General features: G+C 32.7%; 2 protein-coding genes across 4 annotated transcripts; both read right to left on the bottom strand.

Annotated features, from left to right (window-relative positions):
* Positions 1-135: 135 nt before the first annotated feature.
* LOC110418267 (very-long-chain aldehyde decarbonylase CER1-like) lies at positions 136-3,568 on the bottom strand. 2 transcript variants are annotated; one of them, XM_089783901.1, is made up of 10 exons: positions 3,410-3,568; positions 3,077-3,303; positions 2,753-2,985; positions 2,449-2,668; positions 1,981-2,359; positions 1,800-1,880; positions 1,481-1,681; positions 785-880; positions 519-692; positions 136-422 (listed from the first exon to the last, which is right to left on the bottom strand). In XM_089783901.1, the coding sequence occupies exons 1-10, from the start codon at positions 3,467-3,469 to the stop codon at positions 258-260; spliced, it is 1,836 nt and encodes a 611-aa protein (XP_089640027.1). In that variant the 5' UTR covers positions 3,470-3,568; the 3' UTR covers positions 136-257. The 2 variants fall into 2 exon arrangements, with proteins under 2 accessions (XP_089640027.1, XP_021286621.1); XM_021430946.2 differs by having other exon boundaries at positions 1,773-1,880.
* An 8,419-nt stretch (positions 3,569-11,987) lies between these two features.
* LOC110418266 (very-long-chain aldehyde decarbonylase CER1-like) lies at positions 11,988-15,027 on the bottom strand. Of its 2 annotated transcripts, XM_021430945.1 has the most exons (9): positions 14,869-15,027; positions 14,514-14,737; positions 14,200-14,432; positions 13,874-14,093; positions 13,244-13,613; positions 13,055-13,162; positions 12,668-12,964; positions 12,416-12,589; positions 11,988-12,331 (listed from the first exon to the last, which is right to left on the bottom strand). In XM_021430945.1, the coding sequence occupies exons 1-9, from the start codon at positions 14,926-14,928 to the stop codon at positions 12,167-12,169; spliced, it is 1,851 nt and encodes a 616-aa protein (XP_021286620.1). In that variant the 5' UTR covers positions 14,929-15,027; the 3' UTR covers positions 11,988-12,166. The 2 variants fall into 2 exon arrangements, with proteins under 2 accessions (XP_021286620.1, XP_021286619.1); XM_021430944.1 differs by having other exon boundaries at positions 12,416-12,964.
* Positions 15,028-15,921: the final 894 nt, after the last annotated feature.

The following is a 15,921-nucleotide window of genomic DNA, read 5'->3' on the forward strand; positions in this document are numbered from 1 at the left end:
ATGTCTAAATTCAATTTCTCACGTTTTTCATAATTAAGTTTAAAGGTTATGGAAAATAAAAAATATTATTTATTTAAAAAAAGTTATATATATATATATATATATATGTAGAACACGTATGTTTACATATATGGATAGAAAAAGCATGAATTTTATAAATATAAAGTCCAATTAATTGCTGATAAATTTAACGAAACATAAACGCCATGTGCGTGGGGAGATTTCTTATTGTTCTTCTGTGAGACAAGGGGCCATAATTAGATGGAAAGTGACAGAGGCCTAAACCCATGGCGGAGAGTGGCCTCCCAAACTTTGTCCATGCTAAACATGGTTTGACCACATTCATGGACGTTCCATCCTTCCAGACCATGAATGATCCCAGCCACCCGCCATGCACTCATCACCCTTCTTGCCAACCAATTCTGTCATCATTTTTATTGTTTATAATGTGCCAAATTAAAATAAAAAATAAAATCAACTAAATAGGAGGAAATAGACCTGTACATGTATATACTAACCTCGCAAGAGTGAATGTTGTCAAGAGATTTTGGAGCCACCATGGCAGGAGTAGTGTGGTAGTAGCAGTCCTTGAGCAGTCTCTTTGGTGGGAATTGCGTGAAGGGAATAAACACTGTCCCTTTTGTTGCCTTGAGCTGTTCTTTCTCTGTCAATCCCTCCCCCACCAACCATATCTGCTCAAAAGTTTTCTAATTATAACCTCTCCTGATTCCATAAATGAGATTAGGCGTTGGGGGCTTGGGACCAAATTTTTCATGAAATTTACCTTTTGGTAATAGTTTTCTGCAAGAACCAAGTTGTTACCAAACTGGCAGTCACTGTGCTGTAACTTCTGGTATTCATCCTCATTCATTGCAGCCACCTGCCTCATCATCAAAATTAATTTGTACTCTGTGAGTTTGTCTCATGGCCGAACCTGGGCGATCTTGATGTGTTAATGAGCAGTTTTAGAGAGAAAAAAAAAAAACCCAAGTAGCCGATAGTTTAGCAAAAGATAGAGTCAGACGACATGATGTGAACAGCTCTGGAGGCCCTACTTTTTATGTCTCATCAGAGAGATTAAGGCCAGGTTTGATGGTTTTTTCTCGCTTGCTGAACCTGATGTGAAGAGCTGATCTTACATGTTAAGTTCAGATGCTTTCGAGTTATTGAATCATGGTGTTGAGTGCATATTTCTGGTTTTGTATTTGAATGATCTGGTGGAACAGGGAACCATGAATGGAATCCCATGCACTGTGTTTGTTTTGGTTGGTTGATTTTGCTTAATTGTACATAGAGGTCAGGGGATGTTTGTAAGGGTTTGATTTTTGTTGATTGACAGACCTGATTCGAGATGATATGCTGGTTTGGGCATAACATCTTAAAATCAAGTGCTGTTTCTGTAATCACCAGGGTGCTTTCCCTGTGTCAGAAATGAAACCTTTTGATTTCCAAAAAAATAAAAAACAAAAATTTGAAGCACCTGGACACCTTTCTGGCATAAAGCAAGGGCTATGGCATAACCAACTTTAGAAATCCTGCCTGTTAGGAGAACTTGGGTTGTCTCTTTGGGAATGCTGTTCACCACCACAGCCGCAGCTAAACTGCTCCCATCCACCAGCTTGATTCTAAGCTGAGGGTGCCTCTGGACATAGAGCTCTCCATTCCCATTAAGCTCTTCATGCTGCATAATTAGCATTGATTTAGTTCGAAGGAGTATGAAATTAAAGTAGTAATTGGAGTAGGGAATGATGATTGGGGAAGCATAAGCATGCCTGGTTCAGAAGGCCTAAGCTCACCACCTTAGCTCCCTTGCTATCAGCTTCTAGCAAAGCCTCTTCGATCAAGTAATTGAGATCTTTTTGCTCCCTTTGCAAGAGGTACTGGGAAAACGATCATGTAAATCAAATTGTCAGTACACCAATCTGAAGAAAAAGATATAGAGGGGTAAAAGGAAGGAGAGAAACATGATATTGTTCTTACGTGCATGGTGTATCTTGGAACCACCCAAGATTGCAGTTTGAGGTTATTGAATGTGTTGCTCTCTGAAACAAATGTACGGCCATAGAACCAAGTGAAGACAGCAGACCAACATGACACAGGCCACATCGCTATGGTGAAGTACCACTTGAAAGCGTAGGGCTTGGAGGCCAAGGAAGCAAAGCCGAGCCGCAAATGGTAGATGGAGTCTGTCGTGGTTAGATGCGTCAGGTGTACGATGTCTGGTGACTCTTCCTGCCTTTTGAGTGAAGTCTCGTACAAATCATCCGAGGACTTGTCCACAGTACCGTATAAGTAATCGTACATGGGCATGAATAGGGAGTAATTGGTCCGAAACTGAGTATGGTGCAAAGAGTGATACCTGGAAAAATAATCGTCAGTGATCATGCTACCGAAAAGAACAGTTTTAATTCAGGAAATTTAGGCATATGATCAAATGGTAACACTTACGTAGGCGTGTACATGAGAAACTTGAGAGGGGGGAAGGTCGAGAAGACCCACTTTGGAACCAGTTCGAAGTTGCAGTGTCCCATATTGTTCATGAGGTCAATGTAAGTTGTGTAACCAAATATTGCTGCAATGGAAGCTGTTCCGGTGAACACCATTGTCATTAAAGGTATTGCAAAGAGCAAGAAGTATGCAACTTCTTCGGCAAATGGGTGAATGACCGCTGCAAAAAAAGAACCATGTATCACTGATTTGTCTTGCGTTGGAATTCATTAATACCATGACATGGATTAAAGTTGTAGCTTACAGGTAATGGGCTCAGTGGCAATGGAAGAATGGTGATGGGAGTGGTAACGAGAGTAGAGGAAATGATGGTGCAGTGCCCTGTGCAACCAATAGTACAGGAACTCCACAGGACCCATATGAAGTAGAATAACGATTATAAATCCATCTGATCTCCATAGGGGCAAGTGAGATGCTCCCGGTATTATCATATTTGCCAAGTAGAACAGAATTCCGCTCAAAATGATTTGGTCATCCCTGCCAACCATCCATCATTTCAGAATATCAGGCCCAAATCGAAAGAGAAGAATAACATAGCTATTAGCTAGAGCTAATTACTGACTAATACCAGTTGCTTTCTCTGTCAACTTGCTCAAAGTCGATGCCCTTGTCAACGATCCTGTTTTTTCCTTTGGCAGTTCGGTAACGAGAAAGAGAAATCCATATCTGATTGTGAAGGACTCTTGTCATAAGAAATGGGAATATGAGGTAGTAGATAAGGTCTGCCTTCTTTTCCCCTTTACTCATCACCAAAGAGTAAGTGCTGTGAATCACCCATGGAGTCAAGAGAGCATACTGCACCATGCAAACAATGCGTCCTAGCAGTGATCAGTAAATATACTATACAATTCCAATCACACTTTAACAAATGCAAATAAACATGGAGATCGATCTCAAGGACCTTGAAGTTCCCAAGAGGTTTCCATGGCCAGTCAGTGAGAAATCCTGGTTTGGTTGCCATATTTCTCTACAGCTTCCTGTGGCAGTCCGATCTCCAACCCCCAAGGCCAACACTTTATAAAGCAATACACTACTTGGTGGCAGACCACGATTACCACGTCCCGGAAAAGCATCACAAGGTTTGTTGGGGATATGTTTATGTTAAATGCGGCAATGAAATACAGGAACACGTTTTCAGAGCTGGAAAAAAAAAACACGAACCCCTTGCAACCCCCACTATTCTGCCATACTTTCCTCATGATGCATGCGGTGCTTCAAGGAAGGGAAAGCATTCAATTTGTCTACCTATTCTTGTGCTTTTGCATCAACAACCCAAATTCTTATTCTACCCCTATATCCAAATTCCAAATCCAAAAAGATGGATCGAAGCTTGATATCTCCGTTTGATTGATGCTTTTGTTGCTTACTTCTTGCGTTATATTTTTTTTAAAATAGGTATAAAGTAAAAGTAATACCGTAATTGATTTAAAATAAATAAATAATTAAAATACAATATACTAATTCTAGAACATCATGTATTTTTTTATCTATAAAAGAATAAAAATCATGCATCTAATCTTTTGAGATTTTATTCATTTTTATATATAATCACGCTTTTTGCATTTTATTATTTCAAAAACTAGAAAACAAACAGTAACGACGCCACGAAACTAGACCTTTGATTTTAGTTTCTCTTTTCCTCTTAACCATCACAATTGTCTCAAGCAAATCGTGTGAGGAAGACTTTGATGAATACCCTCTTTAATTTGTTTATTCTTCCCAACTAATTTAGTTGAAGTTGAAAAAGATGGGAGATACAATTATGAGCTTGTTGCAAGGAATAGGATAGGCCTTGAGAAAATTCAGATTCCCCCCTATACACGAATACACATGTCGATTAAGCCCAAGTAAACATTTTATACTTTGGTTATATTTTTTTTCTCATCTTTTGACTTTTTTCAGTTGAATCAATTTCAAACTCTACCTACATGTTGACTGAGTTTTATAACTCTTTTGATTTGATGCAATGTTTACTTCAACTTAACGTTGGATCTCCTGATTTGATGCAATGATCATTTTATTTCTAGACTATAAATACAACCTCTATACCTAAGTCACAATACACCAATAGTTCTTTTATCTCCTTTAAAGATTCTCTGCATATTTTCTCTATTTTTTTTGTTTTCTCGGTAGATTTTTTTTTTTAGAAAAAGTCTTTCTATTGTTCCGTCTATCCTTTATTAGTTGGTGCAAACTAATAAAAAAGGGTCTATTGAATCTTGAAAGATAACCACTACAGTCTTTTTACACAAAAATTCATACTCTAAAGGGACGAAAATTATCCTTAAAGACAATAAAATCATGCCTCAGACTTTTTTCTATTTTTACTTGCTTCATTAGTTTTCTCATTTGTTTCTCAATTTTTACAACAATTTGTTAGTGAGAGTGACATGACGAGATTGACAGATCATAAGAAAACTTACACAAACTGAATTTTCTTGACAAATGCTAATAAATTAAATTTTGTTGTTACACGTCATGCATCTTTAATGCACATGACGTGTAAAAAATATATTAAAATAACATATGTTAACACATGACATGTAAAATTTTTATTGAACATGGCATGTGGCATTTTTTTAAACATGACATGCATCAACATGATTGATAAATTTTAAAACATGAAATGTAATGTGTAATTCTTTTTCAATATTTCTTTGGGTTTATAACATATGAGCCAATTGTCAATGATCATTTGTCCCAAAGAGCATGTAGCTCTCTACAAGCAATTTACCTTGGTAAGCATGTATGGATTCCATATAACGGCTAATGACCTTTTTTTGGTTTAATAACATAATTAGTTAGGAGTGACCCATAAACCATTTTAATTAAATTTAGCCTAAAATTATAAACCATTCAAAGTTTAATTAACTCATTTGTTTGTGGTATAATGCTTAAATAAGTCCATAAATTATTTTTAAAAAAATTTAAATAAACCCTTATTCTTTTATTTCATTCAATCAAGTTTTAATACTATTATTTTGATTCAAATAAGCTCTTATAATTGATGATTGACTAATTGCTTTTAGTTAAAATATCACTTGTCATTTTATATCCACATTATACTAATATATAGTTGATGTGAAAGGGTGAAAAATACTACATAATCATATTATTATGCCAAATTATCATATAATGTTATCATCAATTATAATATTTCAGCATGTTACATCATCATTAATTATGATATATTAATATGCCACATCAGCATTATGCAGTAAAAAATGATAACTGATATTTTAACTAAGTCAATCATTAGTGATAATTACTTATTTGACTCAAAATAAAAGTAAAATAACTTATTCGACTCAAAATAAAAATATAAAAACTTCATTAAATGCAATAATAAACACTTATTATAAATTTTTCTAAATAGTAAAAGCATTTTTAAATGTTTTGCCTTTGTTTATTATATGAACATCATAGACATAGTAGCCATCTGGTTAAGCCCAAGCTCAAATTGCAAGGCCTAGGATTATGCAAAGGAAGGAGCCAAGTCTAATATATAGTGTTTTAACCTATTTCTAGATTAGGTACATTTTAGAATGTATAGTACTACAATGCTATAATTAATTAGTTATATGTCAAAACCAAAAAATTAAGAAAATATTAAATTGGGTGATATTCATTGTCTGAAATTGTCATGATTTTTGATTTATTTATGAGTTATATTATTTTATCTAATCTGATAATGTATCGTCAAATAATAAATGTAAGACAAATTAATAATGTACAAGGAAAAAATGACTAGTTATTTTCCATACAAACACATAAATTTGCTTGTAAAAGGGAGGAAAGGTTTTCATAATTCTTAGAATTAATTTTATCTACTAAATCTTTATATCTTATTAATTTCCCATATAATAGTACTTATTGATTGGAATCATTAGTTTTTTTTTTAAAATATTACAAAGAAATAATATTATATAAGAATTAAAGGATGGTTAATTAACTGCGAACAGCGACAAAGAAACTCATGTTGAAAGGCAGCCTGCCAACCTTTCTCGACGCTTAAAATGGTGTGACCGCACTCGTTAAGGTTCCATCTCTCCGAAGCATGAACGATCCCAGCCACTCGCATACAAACTTCAAGTTTGAGTTTCTGGAAAGTGTTCCTCTAATACAAACGCATGACCAGAAATGCGAGCCAAGAACACTTACCAAATTTGCATAGGCCACAAAGCTTTTAGGTAGGATTCAGCTTGGGGCTCAAACGGAGAGGTCCAGGAGGCAAATCCTAACAGGAGATGGTAGATGGAATTTGCCGTGGACTCTTCTTGCCTTTTCAGCGAAGTTTCGTACAAATCATATATAAATGTAATCATAAAGCGACATTGGTCCAAAATTAAGTGTGATGGAGAGTGGTCCGAAATTAAGTGAAATCTACCATGTGTAATTAATGTTAAAAAATCTTTCTGAACAAATACCATGCAAATACTATCTGTTAAGAAGAAAAAATCAAAATTAAGAACGAGAAAGCAAACTGTATATATATATATATATATATATATATAACTTAAAAGGAGGTATTCCTGAGAGGAGGAAAGATTGAAAAAACCCATTTTGGAATGAGTTCAAGGTTGCAGTGACTCATCTTATTCATGAAATCAATGTAAACTTTGTAACCAAATGATGCTATGATGGAAGCTGTTCCCTTTAGAACCATTGCCATGACTGGAATAGGCAGTACACAATTATTTCTGCAAATGGATGAATAACCGCTGTCAAAGAAAATTTATGAGATTCATTAGAATGATAAAAAAGATTAATACTTCTAATTATTCTAATTATTACTTAAAAAATATTGAATCATGTTTATTAATTGGACTCGCATAAAGAAGAATTGTGGTTATAACTCCATCTAGTCTCCATACTGGCAAGGAAGACGATCCTGGTTTTATCATATTCAGTAAATGCAGCACAATTCCGCTTAATATGATTTGGTCTTACCTGCCAAAATACATCCATCCATCCATCCATCCATCAATTTCAGACTATCAGGATCAAACACCAAAAAAAAAACAAAACATAGAATGAAACAAATTAATTAATTTAATCGACCAGTTGCTTTCTCTGTCGACTTGCTCAAAGTCGACGCCCTTATCAATGATCTTGTTGTTTCCTTTGGCAGTTCGGCAACGAGAATAAGAAATCCATATCGGGTTGTGAAGGACTCTTGTCATAAGGAATGGGAATACAAGGAAGCAGGAAAGGTCTGCCTCCTTTGCTCCTTTCCTCACAAAAGAGTAAGTGCCGTCAACAAAGAAAATGACTTTTAATACTTCATGCAAGTTGCCGTGCGATACATACAAGTGCATGTGCGATATACCTTGAAGCTTCCCAGGGGCTCCCATGGCCAGTTTGTGAGAATTCCAGGCCTACTACCCATATTTCCCTTAACTAGCTATCTTCCTTCGTATATTCACTAAGCTCTTAACACTCCAATACTACTCTATATATATACTAGAATTTTGTTTACGGGGTATTTTTTTTTTGTTTGAGTAATTTGTAATTATTTATTTGTTTATTAGTAATCAATTTTTTAAGAGATTATATTTGATACATTGATAGAGATAATGCCACTTTATCAAAAGAATAAATATAATTCTTTGATGGACTTAAAAAATAAATATTTTTAATTTTTTAAAGAAAGATAAATATATATATATATATATATATTAAATAACAAAAAAAAAAGATTTTATCTCTCTCCAACTCTCTCTCACCTAATCTCATCTTCTTCTCTCCTTTTTTGTCCATTAGAAACCTAAATCTACTGATTGTTGCTATAATTAAACTCAAACTTTATTAAAACTTGAATAAACTCAAACTCTATTAAAACTGAAATGGAAAAACTAGTGTTTGTAATCGTTCATAATCAAACTGCTATATTGAGGCATGATACTGATGTTTAATCAAAAAATAAGAGAGCCATCGGAAAAATCAATAAAAAAAATTGATCCAAAATTAAAAATAAAAAAGAAAGTAAATTTAATTAAAATTCATTTTCCAAGATAAAGGTAAAGAACTAAAGTTATTATCTTCTAAATACTGCATCTGAATTATCAGCTGTCTAGTAAAGACACCAAGAGAACCAAAGTCAAAGTATGCTTAACCACTTGATAGTTGTTAATTTTTCATAATTTTCCTTCCATGGAATTGTTTTTAAAAATTAGTTAACTTTCATTACCGAACTAGGTTAACAAATTAATGCAATATAGCATTCTAAGCTATCCCATTCCACAATTTATCCCTAAGACATGATGGGAAAGCCTCATTAAAAACCTTGTTACAGAAAAAACTCTCTAAGACAAAAGCCATAGACAAGGAAAAAAAGGGTACTCCATCTAACATGACCCCATCGAAGAGCTTTTAATTCAAAATATCATCCCTCGATAAATTCAAGCCAAATTAACGTATATTGAATTACATAATCTCTATCCTTAGTTCATTCATCTTCCATTGAAAATTAATTATTAGTTTTTTTGTTGTTAATTTTTCTTGCGACTCTTTTATCTTTTTATTAGATAACAGTGTCAGGTCTCAATGTACCAATTTCACAACATTTTGTATTTGTTTTTTTTTTTTAAATCTATTTTAATGTGAAAATTAAAAGTCATCAATCAAAATTTAAAATTCATTATGAACAATTAAAGCATCAATTTTTTCATTCAAGACTGAGTTTGGTTTTAATTATAAAGACAATCACTGAATTTGGAAGCGATAAGACAATTTGTCTTTTTGGATAAGTCATGGAAATATTATTAAAATAGAGAGGTTAGCAATAACCCGTTGTCACTGTATTAAATATAATCTCATTTTTTAATTATATTTTAGATGATTTGGTGTGGGATGGCTGCTGTCAACAATTAATGGTAAAGGTTTGAGAGTTAGGAAGATGACTACATCTGAATTAAAGGAGGTGATAAGACAATTTGTCTTATTGGATAAGCCATAGAAATGTTAGTACAATAGAGAGGTTAGCATTAACCCTAGCCCTCTCAATTGTAGGAAGTAATACACATTTCCCAGGTACCTACCATTCAGCAATTACACAAAAATTATTTCTTCCTGAATACCAGCGGCATATCTGTCCAGGAATGTCTGTTGGATTCTTTCAACCACCACCCCATTACAATACAGAACAGAAACCAACCAGCCTTGCCATCCCATCGGCTTCATTAGAGTAGCATTCAAACCGACAGCACCCAAGCTCACAATCACAAGTCAGCATATATGCACAGATCGGAAAAGACACCAAGATAAACGTTTAAAATAATATTTACATATTTAAATATTAATATTTTTAATAAATTTACTTTCATTTACATTAAACTTTAAATTAAATAATATAGTAAGTAAAATTTTTTAATATTTTAATTAATTAAATGATTTCATGTGACGCAATTTGTCTTAACGTAGGTCCCCTCCTGACCACCAGCTAAACTCAGCTGAGTTGCAGGTAAATGGTGACCCAACTACTATTCATCATTTATGAACTCTGTTGCAATTATTTTTGGTTTGCAGGCTTCAGCTGATTGGTATGGTTGGTCCGGCTGTCCCAGTAAGTGAGTGGATAAGGTTTAAATGCTGTCAGAGAACTGTTGCAGGCGAACAAAGCCGAGCGCATGACTCTCCTAGTATCAAAAGAAACACCCAACCTGGTATCGCAGGAATCAATAAATATATGTTCCAACTCTTGCCGATCTCTAGAGTTTTCATCCAAACCTTCACGCATGGGCCGACCCATGTGTCCGTGACACCACTCACTTCAAAAAAATTTATTTATTATATTATTTTTTAAAAAGTTTTATATATTTAAGAATATTATAAATTTATTATTTTTTTATAATTTTATAAAAAGATAGGTTAAAAGGAAGATTTTATTAAAAATTTTATATATTAATAATATTTAAATATTTTAAAAAAATTTAAATATTATCAAAAATAGATTTATCAAAAAATAATTTATATATTAATATTTAAATTTTAAATTTAAAAAAATTTTCTATAATTTAAAATTTTATTAAAAAAATTAAAACTTAAATTACTCTCCCTTTTGAAAAATTCTAGTCTTACTTTTGAGATCTACAGTGACTTTCCTCTTAACTATATTTTTCACTTTCTCAAAATAACTCAATTAGACTTTAATTATAACTAATTTTCAATCCAAGTTTTAAATATTTCATATCTAAATAATTTTTTATTAATTTGATAGTTTGGATTCATAATTATAATATTGAAATTATTAGTTTTATTTATTTATTTTGTAGATATTAATTATTTGATTTTTATTTTTAACTTTCTGTGATTTGTAGATTGTTATATTTAGTTTTGATCAATGAATAAAAACTTATTTTCTTATTAGTTGTTGAACTTGATAATTTGCTATATAAGATCGTGTTTTATTTAATTCTAATATTTTACTTTATGCAAATGAGTAGAAATTTTTAACAAGATTTTATAATTTTAAATATATAAGCCATGAAAAATATTTTAAAAGAAAATATATTATCTCACAAGAATCAGGTCCCGGACAACAACAACAACAAAATTCTACTAATAATTGTAGTCAACAATCATCTAAGAAAAATCGTGTTAAATTTGATTTAAATACTTTTCTGACAGATTCTAGGTTAAGGAAAAATTTTTTTGAGTATCATCCTAATAATCAAGATGAAATTAGAAGAGCATATGTGCAAAAAGGGTCAATGATACTATCATACAATATTTTTAAAATATAAAAAATCGTCATTGATAATTATCTTTTTTTAAGTATTTTTACTTTAAAGTATTAAATGAATGTACTGAATTTAAATTTTTTTAATTTAATGTTAAAACTTCTATTTTATGAATTTTAATATATTTATTTTTAATTATTATTTTAATTATGACAAAACTCAAAAAAATTCTTGAATCCGCCCTTGCCTTCATGGTGGATTTCTTAACTCCTTCATCCAACAAGGAAAAAGATTCCAAATCAACGTTGCCTCACAAATATGTCATTAATGTCGACACCCAACCTTCTAAGAGAATCAATGTAGTAATTTACTGATTTACATATATTCTAACAAAATATCACTTACAATCATATGAAAAGTATTAATCTATTGAGAATTTATAATGATATAATATCTAAAAAAACTCTTTAACTATTTAAAAAAATTTAGATAAGTTTTTATTCTTTTGTTTTATTCAATTAAGCACTTATACTTTTATTTTTATAGATTTCAATTAAAGATTAACTAATTGTTATTAATTAAAATACTACTTATCATTTTATATCAAGTTATTGACATGACAAGTTATAAATGATGATGTGACATGCTGATATGACATGATAGTATGATCTTGTGTTATTTTTCATCCATTACATTAATGTTACATAAATATAAATAACAAATTATATTTTGACTAAAAATAATTAATCAATCATTTTTCATAAATACTTATTTGACCCAAAATAACACTACAAGAGCTTGATCAAAAGCTTATTTGAATTTTTTTTAATAACGTAAGAACTTGTTTCAAGCATTATGCCACTTAATAGCAATTTCAAAAACATTACAATAAATTACAAAATACAAAGATTATTCCAAATATCTTATTAGTTATCATCTGAATATAGATGATATATTGATATTTATTCCTCAGGGCTCTAAGCAAGGATTGACAAAGGACGAAACCCATGTTGAAGAGTGGCCTCCCAAACTTTCTCAATCCCAATAATGGTGTGACCACACTCGTGAACATCCCATCCTTCCAAACCATGAACTATCCCTGCCACTCGCCATGCACTCATTACCATTCTTGGCAACCAATTCTGCATCATTTTAATTAAGAAAGAAAAATTAATTTATTGAAATTAATCTTGCATCTTAAGATAAGAATGAATCCCAGCACTAACCTCACAAGAGTGCATGTTCTCAAGAGACTTGGGAGCCACCATGGCCGGAGTACTGTGGTAGTAGCAATCTTTGCGAACTTTCCTTGGTGGGAATTGGGAAAATGGAATGAATATTGTTCCTTGGGGTGCCGTCAACTGTTCTTCTTGGGTCAGCCCATCTCCCACCAACCATATCTGCAAAATATAAAAGTGAAGTGAAAAAATTGAATATTTCAGTATAATTTTCTTTGCAAACAAGCAACACATGTTTACCTTGTGATCATATCTTTCTGTAAGAATCAAATTGTCTCCAAACTTGTCTACGTGCTTTAACAGCTTCTTATATTCATCATCGTTCGATGCAGCAACCTTGACACCCTTTTGGCACAAAGCCAGGGCTATGGCATAAGCTACTTTAGAAAGCTTGCCCCTCAGAACTACTTGCCTTGTTTCTTCAGGAATGCTGTTCACCACCACAGCCGCCACCAAACTGCTTCCATCCACGACCTTGATTTTAAGCTTAGGGTGCCTTTGGATATAGAGCTCTCCATTCCCGTTAAGCTGTTCATCCTGCATATTTTAACTGGCATTGATTAACTTGAAAGCCTTAAGAAAATGAAGAATTTCGAAATTATAGCTAGACACAGAGAAGAAACATGCCTGGTTCAAAAGCCCTAAACTCAGCACCTTAGCTCCCTTCTTATCTGCCTCTGATATAGCTTCTTCAATTAAGTTATTGATTTTCCCTCTTTGTCCTCGAGAAAGATACTGTGAAAAGATTGAATATATGCATATTAATTAATGAAAAAAATATGGAGAGAAAAATGTATGTTTTGGTTAATTTATTACTTGCATATTGTATCTTGGTACCACCCAAGATTGTAGTTTGAGTTTCTCGAAGGTGTTCCTCTCTGAAACGAAGGCATGGCCGTAAATCCAAGTCACCAACACAGACCAAAACGTGACGGGCCACACGAGCATGGTGGGAGCCTGGTGGGGCTTGGAGGCCAAGGAAGCGAGTCCTAGACGAAGATGAAAGAGGGAATCTGGTGTGGTCAAATGTGTTAAATGTACAACGTCGGGTGATTCTTCTTTCCTTTTTAACGAAGCTTCATACAGAGCATCGGAAGACTTGTCCATTGTTCCATAAATATAATCATAAAACGGCATGAAAAGGCAGTAATTGGTTCGAAATTGAGTGTGATGGAGAGAATGAAATCTGCATATTGTTTTTGTAATCGGTCAAAAAGAAGTTTTGTTAATATCAAGATGATACAAGTTCCAAACATCTGATATAGAACTAAATAATCAAACATTCAAATATATACAATAACTTGACATTTTATAAACAAATGTCAAAATTTGATTCAAAATTATCAGAAAAATAATGTGATAATTGAAAAATAATGTTTTTGCAATTGAAAAAATTAGACACAATTGCGAATTTAAGAAAAGTGAGAAAGTTAGTCAAATACTTACGAAGGAGTGTACATGAAATACTTGAGTGGAGGGAAGATTGAGAAGACCTGTTTCGGGATGAATTCAAAGTTACAGTGTCCCATGTTATTCATGAAATCAATGTAAGTTACGTAACCAAATAATGATACGATGGAAGCTGTTCCCATTGAGATCGTTGTCAGCATTGGTATCATAAAGAGCAGAACGTAAGAGATTATTTCTGTGAATGGGTGAATTACCGCTGCCAAGGAAAAAAAAAATTTGCAGATGCATTAATCAAATGAAAGAATATGTATGCTCGAAATCATATGGGAAATTAATGATGATTGCATAGTTCTGCAACTTACAAGTAATGGGTTCGGTCACTATAGAAGAATGGTGATGGGAGTGGTAGCGAGAGTAGAGGTAATGGTGGTGCAATGCCCTGTGGAGCCAATAATAAAGGAACTCGACAGGACCCGTATGAAGTAGAATTGTGATTATAACTCCATCTGATCTCCATATGGGAAGGTGAGATGCTTCTGGCAGTATCATATTTCCCAAGTACAATATAATTCCAATTAATATGATCTGATCATCCCTGCCAAACATATCCATCAATTTCTGCATTTTAGTGCCAAGATCACAGGCAATTAAACAGCAATGGAGTATAGAGATTGACCAGTTGCTTTCTCTGTCAACTTGCTCGAAGTCGATGCCCTTATCAACGATCCTGTTGGTTCCTTTGGCAGTTCGGTAACGGGAATAAGACACCCATATTTGGCAGTGAAGGATTCTTGTCGTGAGAAATATGAATATGAGGAAGTTGGCAAGGTCCTTCTCGTTTCCTGCATTCGTTGCCCATGAATAAGCGCTGTGAACCAACCACGGGGCCAAGATCACGTACTATTACACAAACATGCAAAAACGATGTGAAAAATCATCAATATTTCCAACCCAAAGGAAAATGAAAAATTCAACGAATTAATCTTAACTCATGCAACAAATAATATTGTAGAGAAATGAAGCCTGGATACCTTGAAGTTCCCAAGTGATTCCCATGGCCAGTTAGTGAGAATCCCAGGTTTCGTAGCCATGTTTAATGATCTCTCTCTCCTCTACCGTTTCTTCTTCTGTATCTTTTGTTGTCTAGAATACCCAACTATTTTATAGACCATCGATAATTATTTATAGAGAAAATTATGAGGAATAACCTTTTTTGATAAGGGTATTTTAAAAATAACTATTAAAATAAATTTAATTATTTTTAGTCATATTTAGTCATAACTTGACAAAAATATTTTTGAAACTATTTCAAATAAATTAAACTATTCATCACAATTTTTCTCCATTTGCATTCGTCTACTATACTCCCGATTTCTCTCTTTCGCGCTTTCAGATTTCTCTTTCCAGCATACTAAACGATGGTTTTGATGTGCTTGAGTGGATGGTTATTTGAAGAATTTAATTTTTAGGTATTTTGAATAAAACTACACAGTAAAAATGATCACAGATCTTTGAAATAGTTTTTAATTGGATCAATTTGGGATATAAACACCAATAAACTCAAAATTTTAAAATTTATAAACTTAGGTTTTCAATGAAATTTTTTTTCGATTTTTAGACAAAATAGATATTTTAGATAAGAAAATTTGTGTTTTGATTTATAAGAATATGTTAGAAGCACTTTAATCGGTGCCAAATTGTTGAAGAAACAAAAAAAAATAAAAAAGAGTTGAGAGGATTTGAAGTTTTAGTTTGTAAATAATAATAATAGTATAGGCATTAAAGTATAACAAAATGTTTTTAAATATAACGTGTAACAACAATATTTTTTCAACATAGCATGTAATGACAGTATTTTTTTTCAACATGGCGTGTAACAACATTTTTTAATTATGGTGTGTAACATATTTTTGTATATAACGTGTAACAATAGTATTTTTTTAACATGGCGTAAAACAACCTAACCATAGCGTGTCACATATTTTTGTATATGACGTGTAACAATTTAACCATGGCGTGTCACATATTTTTATACATGGTATGACGTGTCACATGTTTTTATACATAGCGTGTAACAACCTAAT

The sequence above is a fragment of the Theobroma umbraticum genome, unplaced genomic scaffold (genome assembly GCF_002168275.2).
Source record: "Theobroma umbraticum cultivar Fairchild unplaced genomic scaffold, ASM216827v3 scaffold_50.0, whole genome shotgun sequence".
Classification (NCBI taxonomy): Eukaryota; Viridiplantae; Streptophyta; class Magnoliopsida; order Malvales; family Malvaceae; genus Theobroma; species Theobroma umbraticum.

Excerpts from the sequence above, each read along its gene's own strand:
- LOC110418267 (XM_021430946.2), bottom strand. The coding sequence starts at position 3,469 with ATGGCAACCAAACCAGGATTTCTCACTGACTGGCCATGGAAACCTCTT. Across the intron at positions 1,881-1,980 it reads TTCCAAGATACACCATGCAC|TACCTCTTGCAAAGGGAGCA; the intron begins GTAAGAACAATA and ends TCGTTTTCCCAG. Across the intron at positions 881-1,480 it reads TATGCCAGAAAGGTGTCCAG|GTGGCTGCAATGAATGAGGA; the intron begins GTGCTTCAAATT and ends ATGATGAGGCAG.
- LOC110418266 (XM_021430944.1), bottom strand. The coding sequence starts at position 14,928 with ATGGCTACGAAACCTGGGATTCTCACTAACTGGCCATGGGAATCACTT. Across the intron at positions 14,738-14,868 it reads AATCACTTGGGAACTTCAAG|TACGTGATCTTGGCCCCGTG; the intron begins GTATCCAGGCTT and ends TTTGTGTAATAG. Across the intron at positions 12,965-13,054 it reads GTTTAGGGCTTTTGAACCAG|GATGAACAGCTTAACGGGAA; the intron begins GCATGTTTCTTC and ends TAAAATATGCAG.